We start from the raw sequence: 19,879 nt of genomic DNA, 5'->3' as shown, positions 1-19,879 counted from the left end.
AAATAATTTTACTTGTAAGTGTATTAGATTGTTTAGAACGTAATATGCTCTCCTACTTTTTAAAGTCGCCATGGATAAAAGCGTCTGCCAAATGAATACATGTAATTTAAATGTTTGAAATGATCACTCGACTTTCAACTTTGAACGCAGTGCCAAGTGTATACCAATTATGTATGTGTTGTGTATACCAATTATGTATGTGTTATGTATTATGTTTTGTTGACAGTGAGAAATGACAGTAACACAGAGTTTACTGACAACACAGTTTTATTGTTTTATAGAACTACAAAGAAGAGTAAGAAAATTAACATGCTGGTCAGTCACACACAGAATGGACCCATATGCAATAAATAACTTAAACCTTCACCTTCACTCACTATTAAATATGGCATTGATAAATATTCTTAAAATGCAAACAAGCTGCAGAACAGATTAATTAGAACTTTAATTTCAAGTTTCCGCGTTTCCACATTCCAAACCACTCATTTTACAAGTAATGCTAACCTTAACAGAAAATCTCAAAGGGCATAACCTACTTGCAGACAACTTTTGGGTTGAAAACAATTCTCCATCATTGCTACTTTAACAAACAGTTTATATGTGTTGAAACGTTTACGATAAAAAATTGGACATTGAGACCCACAGACATGTTTATACATTGAGATGTGTGTAACAGAATTTAATATTTAATATTACTTGAACAGTCCACTGCTCTGTTGGTAATGCTGGTAAGCTGGTATTCCTTAAAGAGCACATCTCGGCAGAGTCCGCCCCCACCTTTAAATGTATATGTTAGCCTCATACATGTGGAAGGAGATCCTATACAAAGGCACCCCTAAGGGTCTCCATGTTTAATATTTATTTAATAATTATAATTTAATAAAATACGCTCTGCAAAAGAATGACGTCCTGTGGTGCCATCCCAAAAAGGCAAAAAAAAATCATTCTCAGAAACTTCCACATTTTTGGAATGATCTGCCTGCTGCTACAAGATCAGCAGATTGTGTCGCTGCTTTAAGAATCGGCTGAAAACACATCTCTTCTGTCTGCACCTGACTGATCATTTCTGATTTCATCTTTTCTACAATATCTAATAAAATAAATTAAAAAATGCATGTTTTTATAAACTAAACTTTGCTCTATACACTGTAGTAGGCTTTGTGAGACATGTTTTCATTCCTCTTATGCTTTTTGTTGTCCTAATGTTTGACCCAATTGCTTCCATTGTTTACCCAATTTGTGAGTAGCTTTGGATAAAAGTGTCTGCTAAATGACTAAATGTAATGCAAATGTAATAAATAAAAAAAATACTGGCAAACTGTTAAAGAGAAACATAAAAAACAAAGGTGATAATGTAAAAGTAAACAAAGGCAAAGTTAGTAACCATAATAACACTTAAATTGTAAAGCATGAAGAAATATAATAATAATTGTTTGTGAACGTAACTAGAACAATGAGTTAGGTAAATGAAAAAAAATTGTTGAAGCTTTAATCTCCACAAAACTCTAATGACATCAAACATCACAGAGGGGGAAAAAGGTTTGGGCAGTTATTGCACATGGCAACCGATTTCCTCCCCCTTAACTGTCAAACAGACACCACATTCTCTTGTGTCACAGATGTTGATATATGATATGCCACCTGTGCTTTCTCAAACAATATTTTCTTTTAGCCTTAAAGGTACAGTGTGTAGCATTTTGAAGGATTTATTTACCAAAATGTAATATATACAAACTATGTATAATACAAAACTATGTTGTGTGTGGTGTAGAAATACCTTACAAAATGAACCGAAATGTTTATATTACCTTACAGCACTACATATAAGGATTAGCAGAAGTAGAGCAATAACAACATTTTCTTGTCGTGTTTTTTATTAGAAATAGAAACGGTTCTTTGTTGCAGTAAAAAGTGAAATTTGCGCTAATGGCGGACTCTGCATGCACATACTCTGCACAGGAGCCGACAGAGCGGCAATCTGTGTCGTCAAAAAAGAGAAAATACGATGCAGCAAGGCGAAGTCGAGACAAAAAACAGCAGAAAACCCGAATAAACATCGGCTTGGTTCTTTTAAAAAAGGAGGGCATGAAGCAGGAAACGTGTTTGCTAAGCGACGCCGAAGTTGCCAGCTTTCTGCTGGACCACTACCTCTCCGCCCTCTCCCTCTTACTTCTGCTTTCCTGTAGCTCAGTGGTAAGAGCATTGCGTTAACAACGCAAGGTTGTTGGTTCGTTCCCAGGGGATTGCAAATACCTATGTATAAATGTATAGGATAATACAATGTAAGTCGCTTTGGATAAAAGCGTCCGCTAAATACACAAATGTAAATGTACTACTTGTGTTTAGTCCTCTGATTGACTCTGTGATGATGAGAAAAACGTCTGCTAAGACTTTCGTGGTTAGATTACACGCCTTTAGCATTAGCAAGTCAATAGGCTTTAAATTACGAACCAAGTTACCGTGCAAAAAAATGTTATGCAAAATAAGCGGATAAATCACTGACACAATGTTAAACAAGTAACAATAATATTCACTATAACGATTAGAGTAAATGATGAATTAAGTAAATATTATTTATTTATTTTTCTTTGTAAATAACCCTTGTCACTTGACTTGCAAAGGTTACTCTCTGCTGTCTCAGACGACGACATCTCTATCCTGTGTCCGTAACTTCAGTCTGTTGTTCGCCTGTGAGATGTAGATTGTAATTATCAACACCACCGATAATAGCCGCTATCATTTACGGAACCCTTTTGTCCTGTGACGGCAACCGTAGCTTCTCTAATGGGAGGGAGAGGGGGGTGGCAGAGCTGTAGGTTGCCCTTGATTCCTTGATGCAGAATCCACCAACTCACCTGGAAAACAGAGAATCTTTATTGGACCCTTAATTAACAGACATACAGTCATCTATAAAGTAGTATGAGCAAGTCAGTGCCTTAACATCAATCAACATACATGTAGGAACTATAGTACACATATAAAAGCTTATAGTGTCTGGAGCTCCAAGGATTTAAAAAATTACTGTATATAGGTTAAAATATAAAAACATTACAATATTTTATTTTAATTAATATTAGTTATTGTGTTAGCTAACATAAATAAATAATGAGCAGGCTAGTATTTTGAAATATTTGCTTGTAAATATCAATATTTTTTTTCATTATTTCAAACATTTTCATGCTCCCTTCTTCCATTTTTAATTCTTCTTTTTTATTTTCAACCTTTCACACAACTGAAATTCAAATCAGCTGCTGGAACTTGGCCGATCATCACCTGGTTTCTCAGAATCTGAAGGCGTCTCCATTTTTTTTTCAAAGTTCCTCAGTTTCTTCAGCATTACCCTCCTAATGATGATTGAGCAAATGTATACAATATGATTTAAAAAAATAAAACTTGCAAAAGGTAAAAGCTTAAATAAAATCTGGTATAAAACATACCTGCTGCCCACTTGGGTATCTATCCTCTTCTTTACCAGAGTACAAATACCTAAATTTTAAAAAATAAGAAATTAAAATTTGTTTTAAACTTGGATTTTACACAGTAAAATCTAGAAGACAAACTCACCGCAACCTCAATGCATAACCCACAATGCAAAGAACAGCACAACAGATGATAAACCCAAACAGACCCCAACAGACACGGCTGGATTCTAGGAGACAGGGCAGAAAAAAAGAGTGAAGCTTTCAGATATCACATTTCTACAGTAACTTTTCCAGTTACATAAAACAAACTAGTTTGTTTAAGTCTTTACAGGGCTGTCAAAAAATACATCTTAATATTTTGTAACGATGTTCATAATGTTTCTTTTGGGTGCAATTATGTTGATCATGGCAAAAATTATAATTTTTTATATTGAAATCACGATTATGTAACATGAGAACTGGTGAGTGATATGCTCACAGTCTTTTTTCATGATGATGTGAATTTTCAGAATTTTCTATAAAAAATACTAAGTTTACTATTTTAAGTGAAAGACCTCCAAAACCTTTTACAGAAGGGAAGTGCTTGGCTGTAAGGGAAAGTAATATGTGCTGATAAACAGTGACGTGCGTCACGGGAGGCAGAGCCTAACTTATCATCATGAAAGACTGCACTGTCTCTCTGTATGTCACCAATATAATGTTTGCAGGCACTTTATAATAAACACTCACTTTCAATAGTCTGGCTAATATCTTTCATGAATGTGTGTGAAATAGTTAGTCTTGCTAATCGGACATAAAACCACAGTCAACAGGCACAAGGTGAGGCAGACAGCTACAGCTATAAGCCAAAAAGTCAGGATGACTTTTGCAACAAAGTGACTGAGATTTTCCTGAAGAAGGATAGGCGCATGGACTTTTGTACATATTGAAGTACATACTCTTTAGTCCACTGTTTCCAATATACTGTAGATCCGCCATATAGTGTCCCTATCGCCATCGTCACGTAAATACAAATCAACCTTTTCAAATAGTCCAGGTGGCAGACATGGTTCTGTTTTCAACAAAAGAAGATGTTTGGGAGTAAGAGCTTCCAAGTCATTAACGTCCATTGATGCTCTGGATATAGGTATATTATTAAGGATTGATTCCACTTCAGGGACCTTCCTCATCCAAACTTTGTCCTCCAAGAATAGAATTCAGAATCTTCCTAACTGATCTGATTAGTCGTTCCCAAATTCCTCCACAGTGCGAACCAGCTGGGTGATTACAATTCCCCTTAATTCCCTTTTGAAGCAGAAATTAATTGATATGGCTATGATTCCAGTTTCTCATAGCTTCCTGCATGTCTCGTTGAGCTCCAACAAAGTTTGTTCCGTTATCCGATCGGATTTCAACAATTTGACCTCGACGAGCAAAAAATCTTCTCAATACATGAATGAGAGAGTCAGTATCCAGTGAAGCAACTATTTCTATATGAACGGCACTTACAGTAAAACACATGAAGATCACTCCATAGCGCTTGATAACACACCTTCCTCACTTTATTTTAAAAGGACAAAGGCAGTCCTCTCCCACATAAATGAATGGTGGTTTGTCAGGTGTGGTCCTTTCTCGAAGTCTGCTATCTGCTGATGGCCTATAGTTCCATGCAGTCTCTTAGAAACTACACATCTGGATAGAATACTCCTAATAACATTACTAGCTCCAGGGATCCAATATCTCTGTCGTAGATTGGCCAATATATAATTCCGTCCACACTGTCCAATATCAAAATCTGCTGCAGAATTAAATCTGAAACATGAAAATCTTAAGACAGTATAACCGGATGCTTGATCATAGCTTTGTCCAGACGTCCACCTACTCTGATAATACCTAGGTGAAGCACAGGGTTAAGTCGAAAGAGTTCAAAGGTTTGTTTTACAAATCGATTTTTCGTAAAAAATTCATTAGAGTATCTCTTTCCTTGGCTAAGACGAATAATTTCCATCTCGGCATTTTTCCAATTCCTCAGAAGACAACAACTTAGAAGACATATTAGATCTAACATTGTGCATCTCCTCTTAAAAAACAGCCTCTAGTTGCAATTTTTCCATGTTAGAATGCTTGGTTGTTAGTCTTTTCCTTTCCTTGCAAGATCAATGAGAATGTTTCTAAATCATGGAATCCAAGATATTCCCATTTTTACTTGAATCCATGAAGAATTATGATTGAAGAATGGTGTGAAATCATATGAAGAATTACTTGAATCCATGAAGAATTATGATTGAAGAATGGTGTGAAATCATACTCTTGACGAGCCTGTACAACATTCACAATAACACTCTTCTTCACTTCAGGGTCACAAGGAGAAAACAAACTTCTTGCATCCGTGGGATCCTTAGGCCACAACTCCTGTGTTTGGTCCAGGAATGGGGGACCAGAAATCCACATATGGTTCTTCAAGAATGAATCCATCCTTGATGCTCTCGATGCTAAATCGGCTGTATTGTTGAAAGGATTCACATATCTCCACTGAATAACTTCAGAAACTCTCCTAATCTTAGCAACTCCATTTGCCAGGAAGCACTTGAATCTATAAGTCTTTTTTTATGTACTTGAGTGCTGACATACTATCTTTCCAACATATAGATTCCTCCAGTTCCATTCTCAACTCTCTCCTCCACAACTTATCCATGGGACTAGAGACTGGCAGCTGTCAGCTGTAGACGCAGGATAGTAGTAGATCTTAAAGGTTTTACTCTTGCTGTATTCATTAGAAGAGAGGAATGCATAAGTCCTTGATCCTTATGAATCAGCAGGTATGTTACAGTTCCATAACCCGTCTCTCAGGCGTCTGAGAAGAGATGCAACTGAGCACTTGTAACTTCTCTAAAGTTTTATGGCTTCAAACACCCTCAAACGTCTAAATCTTTCAATCCATCAAGGTCCTCCAACCAACTAGTCCATCTCTGCACGTACACTTCTGGAATGATATTATCCCATCCAGCTTTCTCTCTACACAGATCTTGTAGTATCATTTTGGCACGTAGAATCACAGGAGACAGAAAACCAAGAGGGTCGTAAATAGATAAATAGAATACCTCTCCTAGTTAGAGGTCAGTCATTGATGAGAACCTTGAACTTGAAAACATCAGATTGATCACACCATTGCACACCTAATGCGCTTTCCAATGGTAAGATATCACGTTCCAAATCTAAGTCCTTAACTCTGTGGTCTCTGTATTTCTCAGGGATAGAACTCAACACAGTTCGACTGTTACTAATCCCCTTCATAAGACGAAATCCACCTTTGCTACACATTTCAGTGAGCGTGTGGTACAATTGTACAGCTTCTGATTCCGTGGGTACAGAAATGAGACGGTCATCTACGTAGAAGTTATTCAAGACAACATCCATGATCTTATCCTCGTAGTGATCCTTGTGATCCTCTGCACATTTCCTCAGAGCGTAACTTGAGCAACTATGTGATGATGTTACTCCGAACAAATTAACTAACATTCGGTATTCCTCCAAATTACCGTCAATGTTTCCTTCTGGCCACCAAAGAAATCTCAATAGATCACAATCCTTTTGATGTACCTTGACCTGGTGAAACATCGATTCTATGTCCGCAAAAGCGCAAAAATAGTCTTGAACGTATGAGAACACTCAATAATGAACATGTTAAATCCGGTTCTTGCAGAAGACATTCATTCAGAGAAATACCTTAACATTAAGCTCCACAATCGAACACAATGCTGATCTTTTGCTTCTTTGAGTGATACACACTATGGTGAGGTATGCACAATAAGCGTCCTTCAGATCTGTCCAGACCTTTTCCGCATGACCTTTAGCAATGACACTCTCCATGAATTCGGTATAATCAGCATGTAATGCAGAATTTCTTAGGAGCTTTCTTCAAAGATTAAAAGCATGTTGTTCCACAATCGCTCTGTTCCTAGGAATGATTACATGTTCCTTTTTGGGTGGAAGACCAATGATGTAATGTTCATTGTTTAGTTATGTTGATTGTGTAACAAAATCCATAAATTAAAGATCATCTTCTGACAAACCTTGAACACTTTCAGGAAGGTCAACCTTGAATTGTTTGTCCCACAATTCATCCAGTTTCATAACTGTGATCCTGTTTACAGTCATGTGTTGATGCTCCTCCTCAGCATACGTTTCCTGTTTCATAATAGGTCCATTAATTCAGATTTTTGTGATCCAAGTGACAGCATATCTTCTATTCTAAGATAATAATTTTCATTATTGTTTGTAATGATCAAAATATATATGTGTATGTGTGTGAGCACGCCTGCCCATGCTCGTGCGTGTTCGATAGAGGATCTGCCAGAAAGAGCAAAGGCCCCACGGCTCGTTTAAAATCACGTTTCGGTGCCCATCCTTAAATAAAATGTACATATAGCGATGACAATAAAAATACGATCAATCTTATCTTTAAGCCCTACTTTCTACATTTATAAAAATACTCAAATGCAATGCTAACTCTGAAACATGGCATTAACTTAGCCTACCTCTCTTTGTGATGCCTCGGCAGGTTTCTTACAAAATCGGATGTTGTCCCAGAGGTTTCGGAGAAAGTTTTGTTGCAAAAAGTTTTGTTCTAGCCGCACTGTCAATAAATTCTATATGGTTTGTAAAACCAAATTGTATTATGCCGCTGCTCGCTGACATCGTGCCTGATGAATGTGATTGAAGCGGTTCAGTTCGCGTTGCGAACGAATCATTAATTTCAACCAGTTCTTTGTTTTAAGTGATTCAGTTCTTCATTTTCTGGCGTGCATGACAGTCCCGCAGACATGTACCAATATACTGGAGTTATTTAGTTACACCAACAGTCCACACTGAATTGAACTGTTGTGTGAAGAGAGAGCTTATGAACACACGCGGCTCTCGTTCTTGAGTCGGCAACAGTATTCGGATCATTTATTTTCGGATCACAGAAGCATGCCCTATCAATGTTTTGTTTTGAAAGAGAAAAAAAAACATATATCGCTGACTCGGTCGAGACCCGACAAGAACATTTGGCGAGACTAATGACCAAGTCCGAGTTCAAATACTAACGAGTCCAAGACAAGTCCGAGATCGTGAAGAAGACGTCTTTAGTCCGGACTCGAGTACGATAGCACTACTTTCCACTAGAATCCTTGGCAGGAGTTGCAGTAACTGTAGTGGCAAAACTACTTCTAGGATTTGTACCAGGCGATTTGGCATTCAAGTTTCTTCCCCCAATAGTCAGAACATCCTTAATATTTCCAAATAACGGATCTTCAAGCATTCTTCCCTGTCTTTCTATGAAGTCGACTATATCAGAAAAGCAAACTGAGCCTTGACATCTCCCCTGTAGATCATGTGACACTTTCCTCCACTGTTCTCGGGGTTTGTAAGGTAGTTTAGTCAGAATGATTCTCATGTTGGTAGAAAGACTCAACTCATTCATGTGACTAATATCCTGCATGACATTACAACAACTCCTCAGAAACATTCCATAATCCTGTAAAGCATTATCATCTTCAGATTTTATGGCTTTCCATGCAAGCGGAATGTCTTTATTATGGCTTTATTCGTGTAGGCAGATGAGATTATTACCTCATTGCCGAAGTTCTCCTTAAGTAAAGCTTTTTCTCTTGTATCTCATGTGTTGGCAACTCTTGACAAGCTTGTCCTCTTGTGTATTGTTGTAGAAGATATAAACAATCTGAGTGTCAGCTTGCTTTTTTCTCAATCATTTCTTCAAAGGTTCTTATAAAGTCGTGATAACGTAATGGGTTTCCATCGAATATTTGCACCTCCTTTGTTGGAAGCGATGTTATGTTGTGTTGTTGAACCAATAGAGTGGTAAACTTGTTTGTCACTGTTTGTCAATGAGCTTGAGAACATTTCCTTCCTCAAGACCATCCTGTAAACACAATTTTTGTGCATAATGGACTCCAGGTACTCCATGTACATGTCCACTATAATAACTGCAACTAGGTAATGTAAATTTTGACAATCTTATCGTAGATATTGAGTTTGGTTGCTGTTGTGTTGATGTAGTATTGATAGGCATTAACCCCGTTGGTACTACATGAACTTGTCTATCTAATGTTGTTGGTTGTGATGATATCAAATGTGAACTCGTAAGAGGGAGGAATGTTGCTATCAGCACTCTTAACCCTAATGTGAAGCCTTTCATATCTACTACACTGTTTTCTGAAAAATCCATAAGACCATTTTGTTCTGCTCTAGCATGCTCATATACTATTATATGTGCTATTGACACCGCAATTTTGGTGTCCAACTCCAATCGTTTCATTTTCCTCCTGAAATTCTCCTCTTTCCATTTCCAATTCATATTTCTGAGATAACATTTTCTGGCTTCAAGCTGGATCGAGATCCTAGAGTCCCTGGGGTTACCCTAGACAAAATTCTTTAGCTCATGTTGGAAGCACTGTCCGTAGGTAATACCTGATTATTTACGCCCTCGTTATCCATATAACAGTTCCGAAATCCATTTGTAGTATTTGTATTATGAGATGATAAAACTGCTATATAGTAATAGTAGTCATAGTTGTTTGAGTATTATAGTTAATTTGTGTCATGGACAACAGCGAGTGAATGATCAGGATTTGCATAACCTTGCATAGAACTTGATCCCATTACTTTAGCATTTCGTCTCATGTCCCTTATTTCATTCAACCACAAGTCTTGCACAAAACCATCATTGTGATTAGAAATAGAATCAAACCATTCATTTTGGTTGTGTAACTCATCTACTGGAAGAAAAGTAAGCACTTGTTTTATTTGAAACAGATGCACCATCCTTAAAATGTTTTAAAGATATTTACATTGAAGACACTTGTTGTGAGGCATTTTCATCACACTTCGTGAGATCTTTCATTGACATTTCATTTGGATCACTTTCGCTTTGCCACACTTTAGCAACCATTCGACTTTGAGCGGCATAGCTTTAGCCGTTAGTTTTGCTTAAAATTTGGAGTCAGAAATTGAGTGAACATAACATTTCTATGGAACTAGTTGTAATAATTAGTTGAAACAACTTGAATTTTTTACAGTGTGTGTCATTAATAATTATAAGTCATATTTTACCTAAATCAAGCTAAACTTTTGTCAAAAGGTTTTGGATCAGTGAATGGCAGACGCATTTTGGACAGACAAATTAAAGTGCAGCGCATTACTTTTACATTAAAGGAGAGATTTTTTTTTCTACTTTTACACAAATGTAATCTTAGGGGTCCACAGAATGTGTCTGGGAAGTTTCAGCTCCAAATATACCATGCCCTAATTGCCCAGTTTTGAATGTGTTGAGAAACGCGTTCTCCTGGTGTGTGTCTCTTTAAGTGCAAAAGAGGCTGCTAGTCTGTGCCCCCTTGTCAGCAGAAAACACAGCCAGGGCTGTGAGCCTGTGCTTCCAACAACAAAACAAGAAAGAAGGGTCACATAAAGCGAATGAGAAACATTCATCTTTAAACACCAAACACAATGTTTTTTATAAGCGAACAAAATCCTAGCAAAGGATTTTCAGGTTTAATTTTCTAAATGTGAAAGAACACTGGACAAACCGGTCACGTTTCTACAAACTATTCACAATGCTTTCTATAAGGGAAAGTACCCATGAAACGAGGGTCACATGAAGCAAATGTGAAACATGGTGTCTCGTTTTTGAACACAAAACAAACAAAAACAAATGACCAGCTTAAACCAGCATCAAAACATACCTTTTTTTCAACTGGGACTGTTTCAACAGATGAATATACTTAATCTGTGCACAGTTTGTATGTAGCTTCAACAGAGACATCAAATATTTTAATAAGGACTGCATTTCGGGGCATGCAGTTGTAATAAAATTGTAGCAAAACAAAAGCACCAACACTTGTCTGATCATAAATAGATGTCTTATTGGCATGTGGTGTCACCCAACATCACAGGATTTTTAACCCGCAAATTAATGGGTAGCAATGATTATGTCTCTAAAGTGGGGTGCCCACTTGGCAATTTTGACCACAATCTGGCCGTCTGCAACCTAATTTGAGAAACCTAGGCTAAAATCTGTAGTCCTTCATCGCTACTTTAAAATGTTTACCGTCAACTGATTAATGAAAATTGGGGATTATATGTGATGTCAGACGTTTTGAGATGCATTCCTGCGGTGTGGCTTCTCCAACAGCAACCTATAACATAAAACTGCACGATTTCTCTTGCGTGTATTAGTTTTTTTGAGTCTTCTGTACTTTCGTACATTCTGACATGAATGACAATGTCAAGCAAGAATCATGAAGGACTATTCATAGCGGTGCTATGCTACAACTCAGGACGCTGTTCTGAGTCCTGCAGCGACACAATGCGCCATGATTAATTTAACATTAAATATGATTTCAGTCAAGGAACATCTAATTTAATGTAAACACTGACTTCACCATAAACTGTAAGATGTATTTATCTGTTTGGGAGTAACAGAAAACCGCACATTAATACAGAAAACCTCTCGATTCTACCACATTAATAGCAGAGCTGTATTAGACGTGACACTGCGCGGCTAGGTGCTTCCGCATCCGGTGTGCGACCCCCTTTAGCGTAAGCCAAATGCATAAATGTAAGAATATACAAACAAAATATACTCACCAGTGTGAACATGCAAGTACAGGGAACCCAAAGCGCTTCCATACTGGTTTGAAGCTTTACAGATGTACAACCCATTAATGTCAGGGGAGAGTTTTGGAACAAGAAGTTGGTTTCCGTCAGACTGAATAGTCCGAGAAGTATTTTCATATTTCCTGTTCAAAGCGAGATGCTTTATGAGGCAACAGTCAACGTGATCTCATGCAATATGAATGAACACATACAATGTCAAAATACAAAAGGGCGAAAATATCAGGAGAAATGATTAAAATGTACCATAAAAAAAATCCATTCTTCAATTTCTGCGTACAGTTATGCACTACAAGTCAGTGGAGTGAGATTTTGCACATAAATAGATTGAAATAATAGTTTAATTAATTAAAATGTTTATTATTATCTTACTAAACCTGATTCAAATGGTCACTGCAATGAGCCTTGAATGCCTGAACCGACAGGAGTTACAATGATGCAAGGTTAACAATGCTGACTGTAGGGGCTATCATTTAGCAATACTTTAATGTATTGAAACAAAACTGTATGATTTCTCAGGACCATTTTTCACAGAACACCAAATGTCTGATTATTGAAAGTCAATATTACCAAAGATGGCTGTAAAATAAATCTTTACTTATTTAAGTTTACGGCCAAGTTTAAATGTACCAATGTTGTTCTTGAATATGTACAAATTGTATCACATACCAAAAAAATAAACAGATACCAAAAGATAACCAATTCCGCGCTCCGAGTGTATATTTATTTCCACATCTGTCTTAGTTCATAGTTATTTTTGGTGCCAATAATTCTGACCAGAAAAGCGGTTGACCAAGTACTGTAAATTTTAAATTTATTTTCTCTAAATAATTTAAATATTGTGGAGCATTTCAAATGTTATAGGCAGTGCCCAGTGACTACAGAATTTTGAAGACATAAATCTATTACCTTGTCCATGTGTAGTTTGTCGGCCTTGGGTTACTATCAACAACACACCTAAGTTCTTTAGCATCTCTAGTACTGTCGGGAATGATCATCACTGCTTCTGGAGGATCTAGGAGAATAAAATGACATTTCATTCATTATATTTAGACATTATCCAGCAAAAAATTCCTGACTCTATTTACTTTTTCTTATGTCTGTGTGTGTGTGTGTATTACCACTTGTTTCACTTTAGGACTTCCTGCGTTGCCCACTACACTTTTTTGGTTTCCAGACGAAGTGGTTAGTCAAGTGTTAATTTTAGTCTCCTGTCAACTTCTCTTCTATCATTTCGCTTATTTCAATTGGACTGTCTACAGGGTCATTTGAACTGTTTTAGTAAGTATAGTGTCACCAATGCTTTGTATTAATTAAAGAGTATTTTTTAATTTACCCTGTGTTGGTATTTTAAATCTTATATCAATTCTTACCTGCTTCCTGGTTATGTTCAACTTCATGCAGTGCTGTGCAGACCAATCGGCAGATGAAGCAGTGCATACTGGTTAGACATTTTGTCTATACGGAGTCAACGCCACGTCACTATGACTTAAGGCTGCTATAGAAATTTGACTTCTTTCAAATGCTTTGTCCATGAGATCCACAGAACCATGTCCGGCCTCAGGTTAGTCGCTGCGATTTGAAAGGGGAGGGTAAAAATGTGGTTTAAATCAACTCGCATTTCCCAATCCCTGGCATACTAAGCAGAACTGAATGTTGGCTTAAGGGCTTGGGCTGCGGTATCTGCCCCTCCCGAATAAAGGGTTGCTTTTTTTAGCAAGTTAGCATTGGCATTTTGGGGATGGCATTTGCTGTCGCATTTGCTGATGGCATTTGCGCCTTATCAAAGACTGTTTTTCATGAGAAAGGTGGAGAAAGTGGTTTAAATCAGTTCTCACATTATTTAATAGAGAATAATATTTTGAATCCATTTAGTCAGGTTTTTAGATCTAAGCATAGTAATGAATCGGCCTTGTTAAGAGTGGTATACGACTTGTTATTATATGTGGATTCTGGAAATTGTGCAGTTTTGGAACTGTTGGACTTAAGTGCGGCATTCGATACAGTAGATCACGGCATTCTTTTAAACAAGTTAAGAACCGAGGTTTGTATCTGTGGTTCAGACCTCGAGTGGTTTGAATCCTATTTTACTGCAAGGAGTTTCTCTGTTGAGTTAGGTCAGTCTCATTCATCACCTGTTTTGGTTACTGGTGGGGTACCACATGGCTCCCTCTTCGTTACATTTTTGAGATTCACAAGTTCCCATATCACATATATGCGGATGATACCCAAATGTACATGTCAATTAAACCTGGGTGTAAGTCCTTATTCGGCTTGCTTGCTTGCGTAAACGACATCAAAAGCTGGATGGGTGATCATTTTCTTCAATCAAATGAGAACAAGCCTTAAGTCATTTAATTTGGCTCCCCTCATTTGGTCAACACCCTGTCCTCTAGTTTAGGACCCCTGCAAGCAAATATCCGTACTCATGTAAAGAACTTGGGTGTTGTTTTCGATTCGGAGTTAAAATTCAACACACAAATAAACTCTGTTGCGAGTGTTATTTTTTACCAACTTAGGGGTTTACGTAAACGGAAATATTTTCTATCTGTTATTCCTATTTTAGTACATCTGCATTGGCTACCAGTTAAATTTAAATGGAGTACAAGGTTTTAACTTCTGTATTTAAAGCCTTGCATGGTTTGGCTCCAGTTTATATCTCAGACCTTATTTGTCTATATTCACCTCGGAGATCTGTTAGATCTTCCTCTGAAAATCTATTAACTGTCCCTTTGTCTCATTTGAAATCTAAAGGTGATATTGCATTTTCTGTTTTTGCCCCTAAGCTGTGGTCTCTTCCTTATCCGGATTTAAAACATCTTTGAAAACGTATCTCTTTTCTCAGGCCTTTTCATAGTTCTTGGATATGTCGGTCTTCGTGAGTTAATTTTCTTGTTCCTGTTTTTGCCTGGTTTAATGTCGTTTCTTTTACATTTTTGTTGCCCTGTTTTTTTATTTTTTATCATTGTAGTATGTTACTGTGAAACCCTTTGGTCAGCATTTAATGTTGTTAAAGGTGCTATTTAAATAAAAATGACCTTGAGCTTGACCTATAGTTACTTTCAAAACGTTTTTACAGTGGATGGTAAAGGGTCTTGTATCGCTCCCACATCATATTGAGCTGCATTTATAACAATGGTAAAAATGCAGATGTCATGTTAATGCACACATCTTGTAACGTTACCATGCTTATGACATTCACTCCAATTTGCTGCTGTTAACCGAAGAATGCGCAAAATAACGAAACCTAACGCCATTTTCATAAGAGTTTTAAAGGGGACTATAAAGCAATCTTGAATTCTTGTACAGATTACATTATTACTCACAATATTGTAGGGGGGCTTTGCTATAAGGCGGGCCTGGTTAAGATGATTGGCATGCTGCATTTGGCCCGCAGGCCACCAGTTGACTAGTTCTGGTTTACAGGATGGAAATAAGAAAGCTTAACTTCAGTTTAATCTACTATTTAGGCTATGAAACATGACTGTGAAGCATTTAAAAAGAATGCAAGGGAAGTTGTTCATTTCCAATCCCTTATACTCATTGGGCCTCATTCATGAAACATTCGTAAATTCTGAGTTATTTGCTTGTTAAACAGACCTTCCTGAAAACTCCGGATTAAATTCACAAACACTTTGTAAACATCAGATTTTATAAATGTGTTAAAGGTTCTGTGTGTAAGTCTCAGAGGCCACTATTGGCGATGTTGGAAATTGCAACCTAAAGCTCCGCCATCCCCCTCTCCCTCACATTAGAGAAGCTACGGTTGCCGTCAAAGGACAAAAGGGTTCCGTAAATGATAGCGGCAATTATCGGTGATGTTGATAATTGCAATCTACGTCTCGCAGGCGAACAACAGACTAAGGTTACGGACACAGGACAGAGATCTCGTCGTCTGAGACAGCAGAGAGTAAGCTTTGCAAGTCAAGTGACGAGGCTTATTTACAAAGAAAAATATATAAATAAAGGTTACTTAATTCATCATTTACTGTTTAACATTGTGTCAGTGATTTATTTGCTTATTATACATAGCATTTTTTGGCACGGTAACTTGGTTCGTAATTTACAGCCTATTGAAACCGCTTGCTAATGCTAAAGGCATGTAATCTAACCGCAAAAGTCTTAGCAGACGTTTTTCTCATCATCACAGAGTCAATTAGAAGACTTATCACGGGTAGTAAGAGGGAGACGAAGAGATTGGAGAGATAGGTGGGTTGGAGATGCAGGCAGGGCGAGGAGAAGCAGAGGACCTAACGTTACCCGGGAGGACCGCACAAGAGAGGATGTGAAAGCCAAGCAGTATTATAATATAACTTAAACCCGATTTGTGCAAATTATGATTGTTAACATGATTTCTAACTTGATTTACACACGGCTATGCAACAAGGACTTCTAGTACAATTACAAAGTGCTAAATATTTACAAGGAAAAACGCCTTCTCTAGATTAACAGCTCATCTATTAACTAAAGCTATCAAACAAACAGTTCACTTATATAGTGGAAATTAGACAAACTTACAGGTCCAGCAGAAAGCTGGCAACTGCGCCGTCGCTTAGCAAACCTTTTCCTGCTTCAGTGCCCTCCATTTGGGAAAAGCCACACTGATCTTTATTCGGGTTTTATTTAGTTTTTTTGTCTCGACTTCGCCTTGCTGCATCGTATTTTCTCTTTTTTGACGAAACAGATTGCCGCTCTCTCGTGTGTTACGCCATTAGCGCAAATTTCACTTCTAACCCCAACAAAAGAACCGTTTTTATTTCTAATAAAAAACATGACGAGTGAATTTTGTTATTGTTCTTCCTCTTCTTCTGCTAATCGTTCTATGTAGTGGCGTGGCAAGCTGCCTCAAAACACAGCCGAAGAAGAACGTAGTCCCGTGCATCCTTCGTTTTGCGAAACGCGCTCAGTTTGTCTGTGTAGTGCTACTATAGAAACATGGCTGTTCAATTTGATATATTACATGTAAGGGTGTGCCCACGGTGTATATACATAAAATGGCTCATTGTAAGATAATATAAACATTTCGCTTCATTTTGTAAGGTATTTATTCACCACTCACAACATAGTTTTGTATTATATATTACATTTTGGTGAATAAATCCTTCAAATTCCTACACACTGTACCTTTAAATGTATGTTTGTTAATGAATTTATGTAAATGTTAATGAATGTACACAAATTCCCGGCCTATGCATTATAGCTATGCAAATTACGTGTCCAGGAATGCTGTGGAACCTTCAGGTTTTCAGGTTTGGCTATATTGTATTGCATAAATGCATAATGATGTGTTCACATGAAGCTCTTTATTAGTGACACGAAAAACAAATTGTTATGTGGCGTGTCTTTACACGACTGGACGCGTCAAACAGTCACCATCAATGAGTTCTTGTGCAAACTTCTTGCTTGAGTTAAAATTGGTTTACTTCTGCAGACGTGTCGTCTGCGCTGCCTGGTTTACGCCATTTTCGTTGTCAGCGCGAATTCGCATATATTTGTGTCTCTGCATTGACTTTTTATGTAATTTAGTTGCACAAGTTGCTTTATTTACTTTTTGTGTGAATGCAGCATCAGAAACGAATTGGCTATATGGTTAACAATATCCATACATATAGTGCATCTAATTGCAATCAGATCAGTTTTTATAAATAATCAAAATTTTACACACCATTTAAAATGGTAGGAAGCAGGTGTACATTTCTTTAGTACTAACTAACCTTTTAAAAAAAAATGAATCGGAAATTAAAGTCAGAACATCTTCACGAACGAATAACACACAAAAAAAATCCTTGTGCATCATAATAAGGCCCATTTTGTGTTCACTTTAAAATATTGCTCCCTGCTTTATGTCTGCAACTAACAAATATGTTCCTCCAGACAACGAAAACACTGTTTTTGAAATTCTTTACTTACAATGAATGTTTATTTGGTAGTCCAGCAAAAGTTCCTTTTCCAGGGCCTGATGTGTCACCGCACACTGAACCTTCTGCTGGTTTGAACTTTTAAGGATGGGACCGAGTAGGTTGGCCACAACAGTAAAAGTTCCATTTGGATGCACTGTGATGTTGGTTTGAGTCCTCAAAAAGGTTTGCTGAGGTCCTAATCTCCATATAACTACAGCTGCAGGTCGTGCGCTGGAGGCGATGCATGATGCCAAAGCAACATCTAAATCACCTACAGCTGGAGTCAATTCCATTACGCTGACCTCAGGAGGAACTAAAAATGAAGGAAGGAAAGATAAATAGCATAATCATTGTGAATTTTGAGAACTGAACCAAAGTAGCTCATAAATATGTTCTCACATTTCTTAAAGCATTGTCTTTATAACATTCTTTCAACTTTTGCTTAGCACAAAGTATTTGCGGATAAACATCTATTAAGCCTACAATATAAACATTAAACATATTACCATCTCAACATAAAAAAAATCATCATATTTTGACAATGAATAATGCTTATACGCAGACATTATGAAATGCGCTTATTATTTCTGTAAACCTGCCAATACCATAAACAAAGCATCATACCAAGAACAGTGACGTTTATGTTAGTCTCAAATGGTCCGCTAGGAAATAAATTGAAGATGCAGGTATAGATTCCTTCATCCAGGATCCTCATCTCCTGAATCTGAACGGAACCAATTTTTTCTGAAAAATCCCCAATAAATTGTATTCTGTCCTTTAATCCATTTAGGTGTTTAGTTTGGCCATCTGGAAAAATAACAAAAAAGGACTTCTCCTCAGGATCTTCACGTGTTTTTTTCCGCCATATAATTCGAGTTAAACTCTCTCCAGTATCTGTCAACTGAGAAAACAAAGTGGCATTTTCTCCATATCTGACTGATGTATGTTGACCAATCTTCATACCTGAAAAACAATTCAACGTATAGATTAATAAACTCTTCACAACTAGATAACCAAGTGGGCAGGTAGGACTAGAGTCTTTGAAAATGGCATGAAATTCACATGTGAAATGTGACATTTTGTGACATTTTGGAGTGAATCCCAAGTGATTTCCGATGTGAAATCCATTAGATCACATAAAAAGATCTATGGGATCACATGGGCAACATGTGGTGATAAATCTTCACATGTGATCCCATGGGTTTCACACAAACTTGCTCCAAAAAACACATATAAAGTACACATAGTACACGTATAAAGAGAACAGAGCTCCTCCTGAAAAACAATTTAATTAAGATCTTAAGGAAAGGCTGACCAGACCAGCAACATTATGCAAACCTAAAAGTATTATAAAAGTTATATTACTATTATAAAACATATTCGAAATTGTCACTTCCAAAACAAGTATGTCTTTAACATTTTTATTTCTCATTAAAGGCAGGATGTCCGATTTCTCATAGTCGTTTTTGGTGTTCAAATAAAAAAAAAACAGACAATCCACAACCACCCTTAAGCGTTCCCTTATGTTTTGTTTTTGGCTCCCAGAAAGTTAAGGTTAGTTTTTATTATCTTAACAGAAATAATGGGAACCACATTTTTCAGTTAGGAACGTTTAAATATACCCATTACATTTTAACAAGCAGAACCGTATGTTAATGCCTCAAAAGATATAACAGTATAGCCACCATCTGAAGCGAGTAGCATCGATGTAAAACAAAAGAGACAAAGGATGGATGTCTAAAATACTTACTTGCTGTTTTATCGTAGCAGAGAAAAATCAAAAACAGCTCGAAAAGCATGTTTCGGTATTCGGACGTTCGTTTTTAACAAGAAGAAGAATCATGTCGAGTATTTGTCCTTCCTTTTGGTTGCATGCTTCATTGACGAGATGTACTGAGATGTGAT

At 37.1% G+C, this 19,879-nt stretch overlaps 1 protein-coding gene across 1 annotated transcript; it reads right to left on the bottom strand.

Moving 5' to 3' along the window:
* Nucleotides 1-249: 249 nt before the first annotated feature.
* On the bottom strand, nucleotides 250-19,879 carry si:ch211-141e20.2 (nectin-2). Its single transcript, XM_056754194.1, has 9 exons — nucleotides 19,725-19,879; nucleotides 18,599-18,937; nucleotides 17,985-18,287; nucleotides 12,984-13,089; nucleotides 12,048-12,199; nucleotides 3,565-3,649; nucleotides 3,438-3,486; nucleotides 3,274-3,344; nucleotides 250-2,855 (listed from the first exon to the last, which is right to left on the bottom strand). The coding sequence occupies exons 1-8, from the start codon at nucleotides 19,771-19,773 to the stop codon at nucleotides 3,312-3,314; spliced, it is 1,116 nt and encodes a 371-aa protein (XP_056610172.1). The 5' UTR covers nucleotides 19,774-19,879; the 3' UTR covers nucleotides 250-2,855; nucleotides 3,274-3,311.

This window comes from Triplophysa dalaica, chromosome 8 (genome assembly GCF_015846415.1).
Source record: "Triplophysa dalaica isolate WHDGS20190420 chromosome 8, ASM1584641v1, whole genome shotgun sequence".
Lineage (NCBI taxonomy): Eukaryota > Metazoa > Chordata > Actinopteri > Cypriniformes > Nemacheilidae > Triplophysa > Triplophysa dalaica.
Note: the sequence above shows the minus strand (reverse complement) of the source record. Positions and strands in the feature narration are given on the sequence as shown.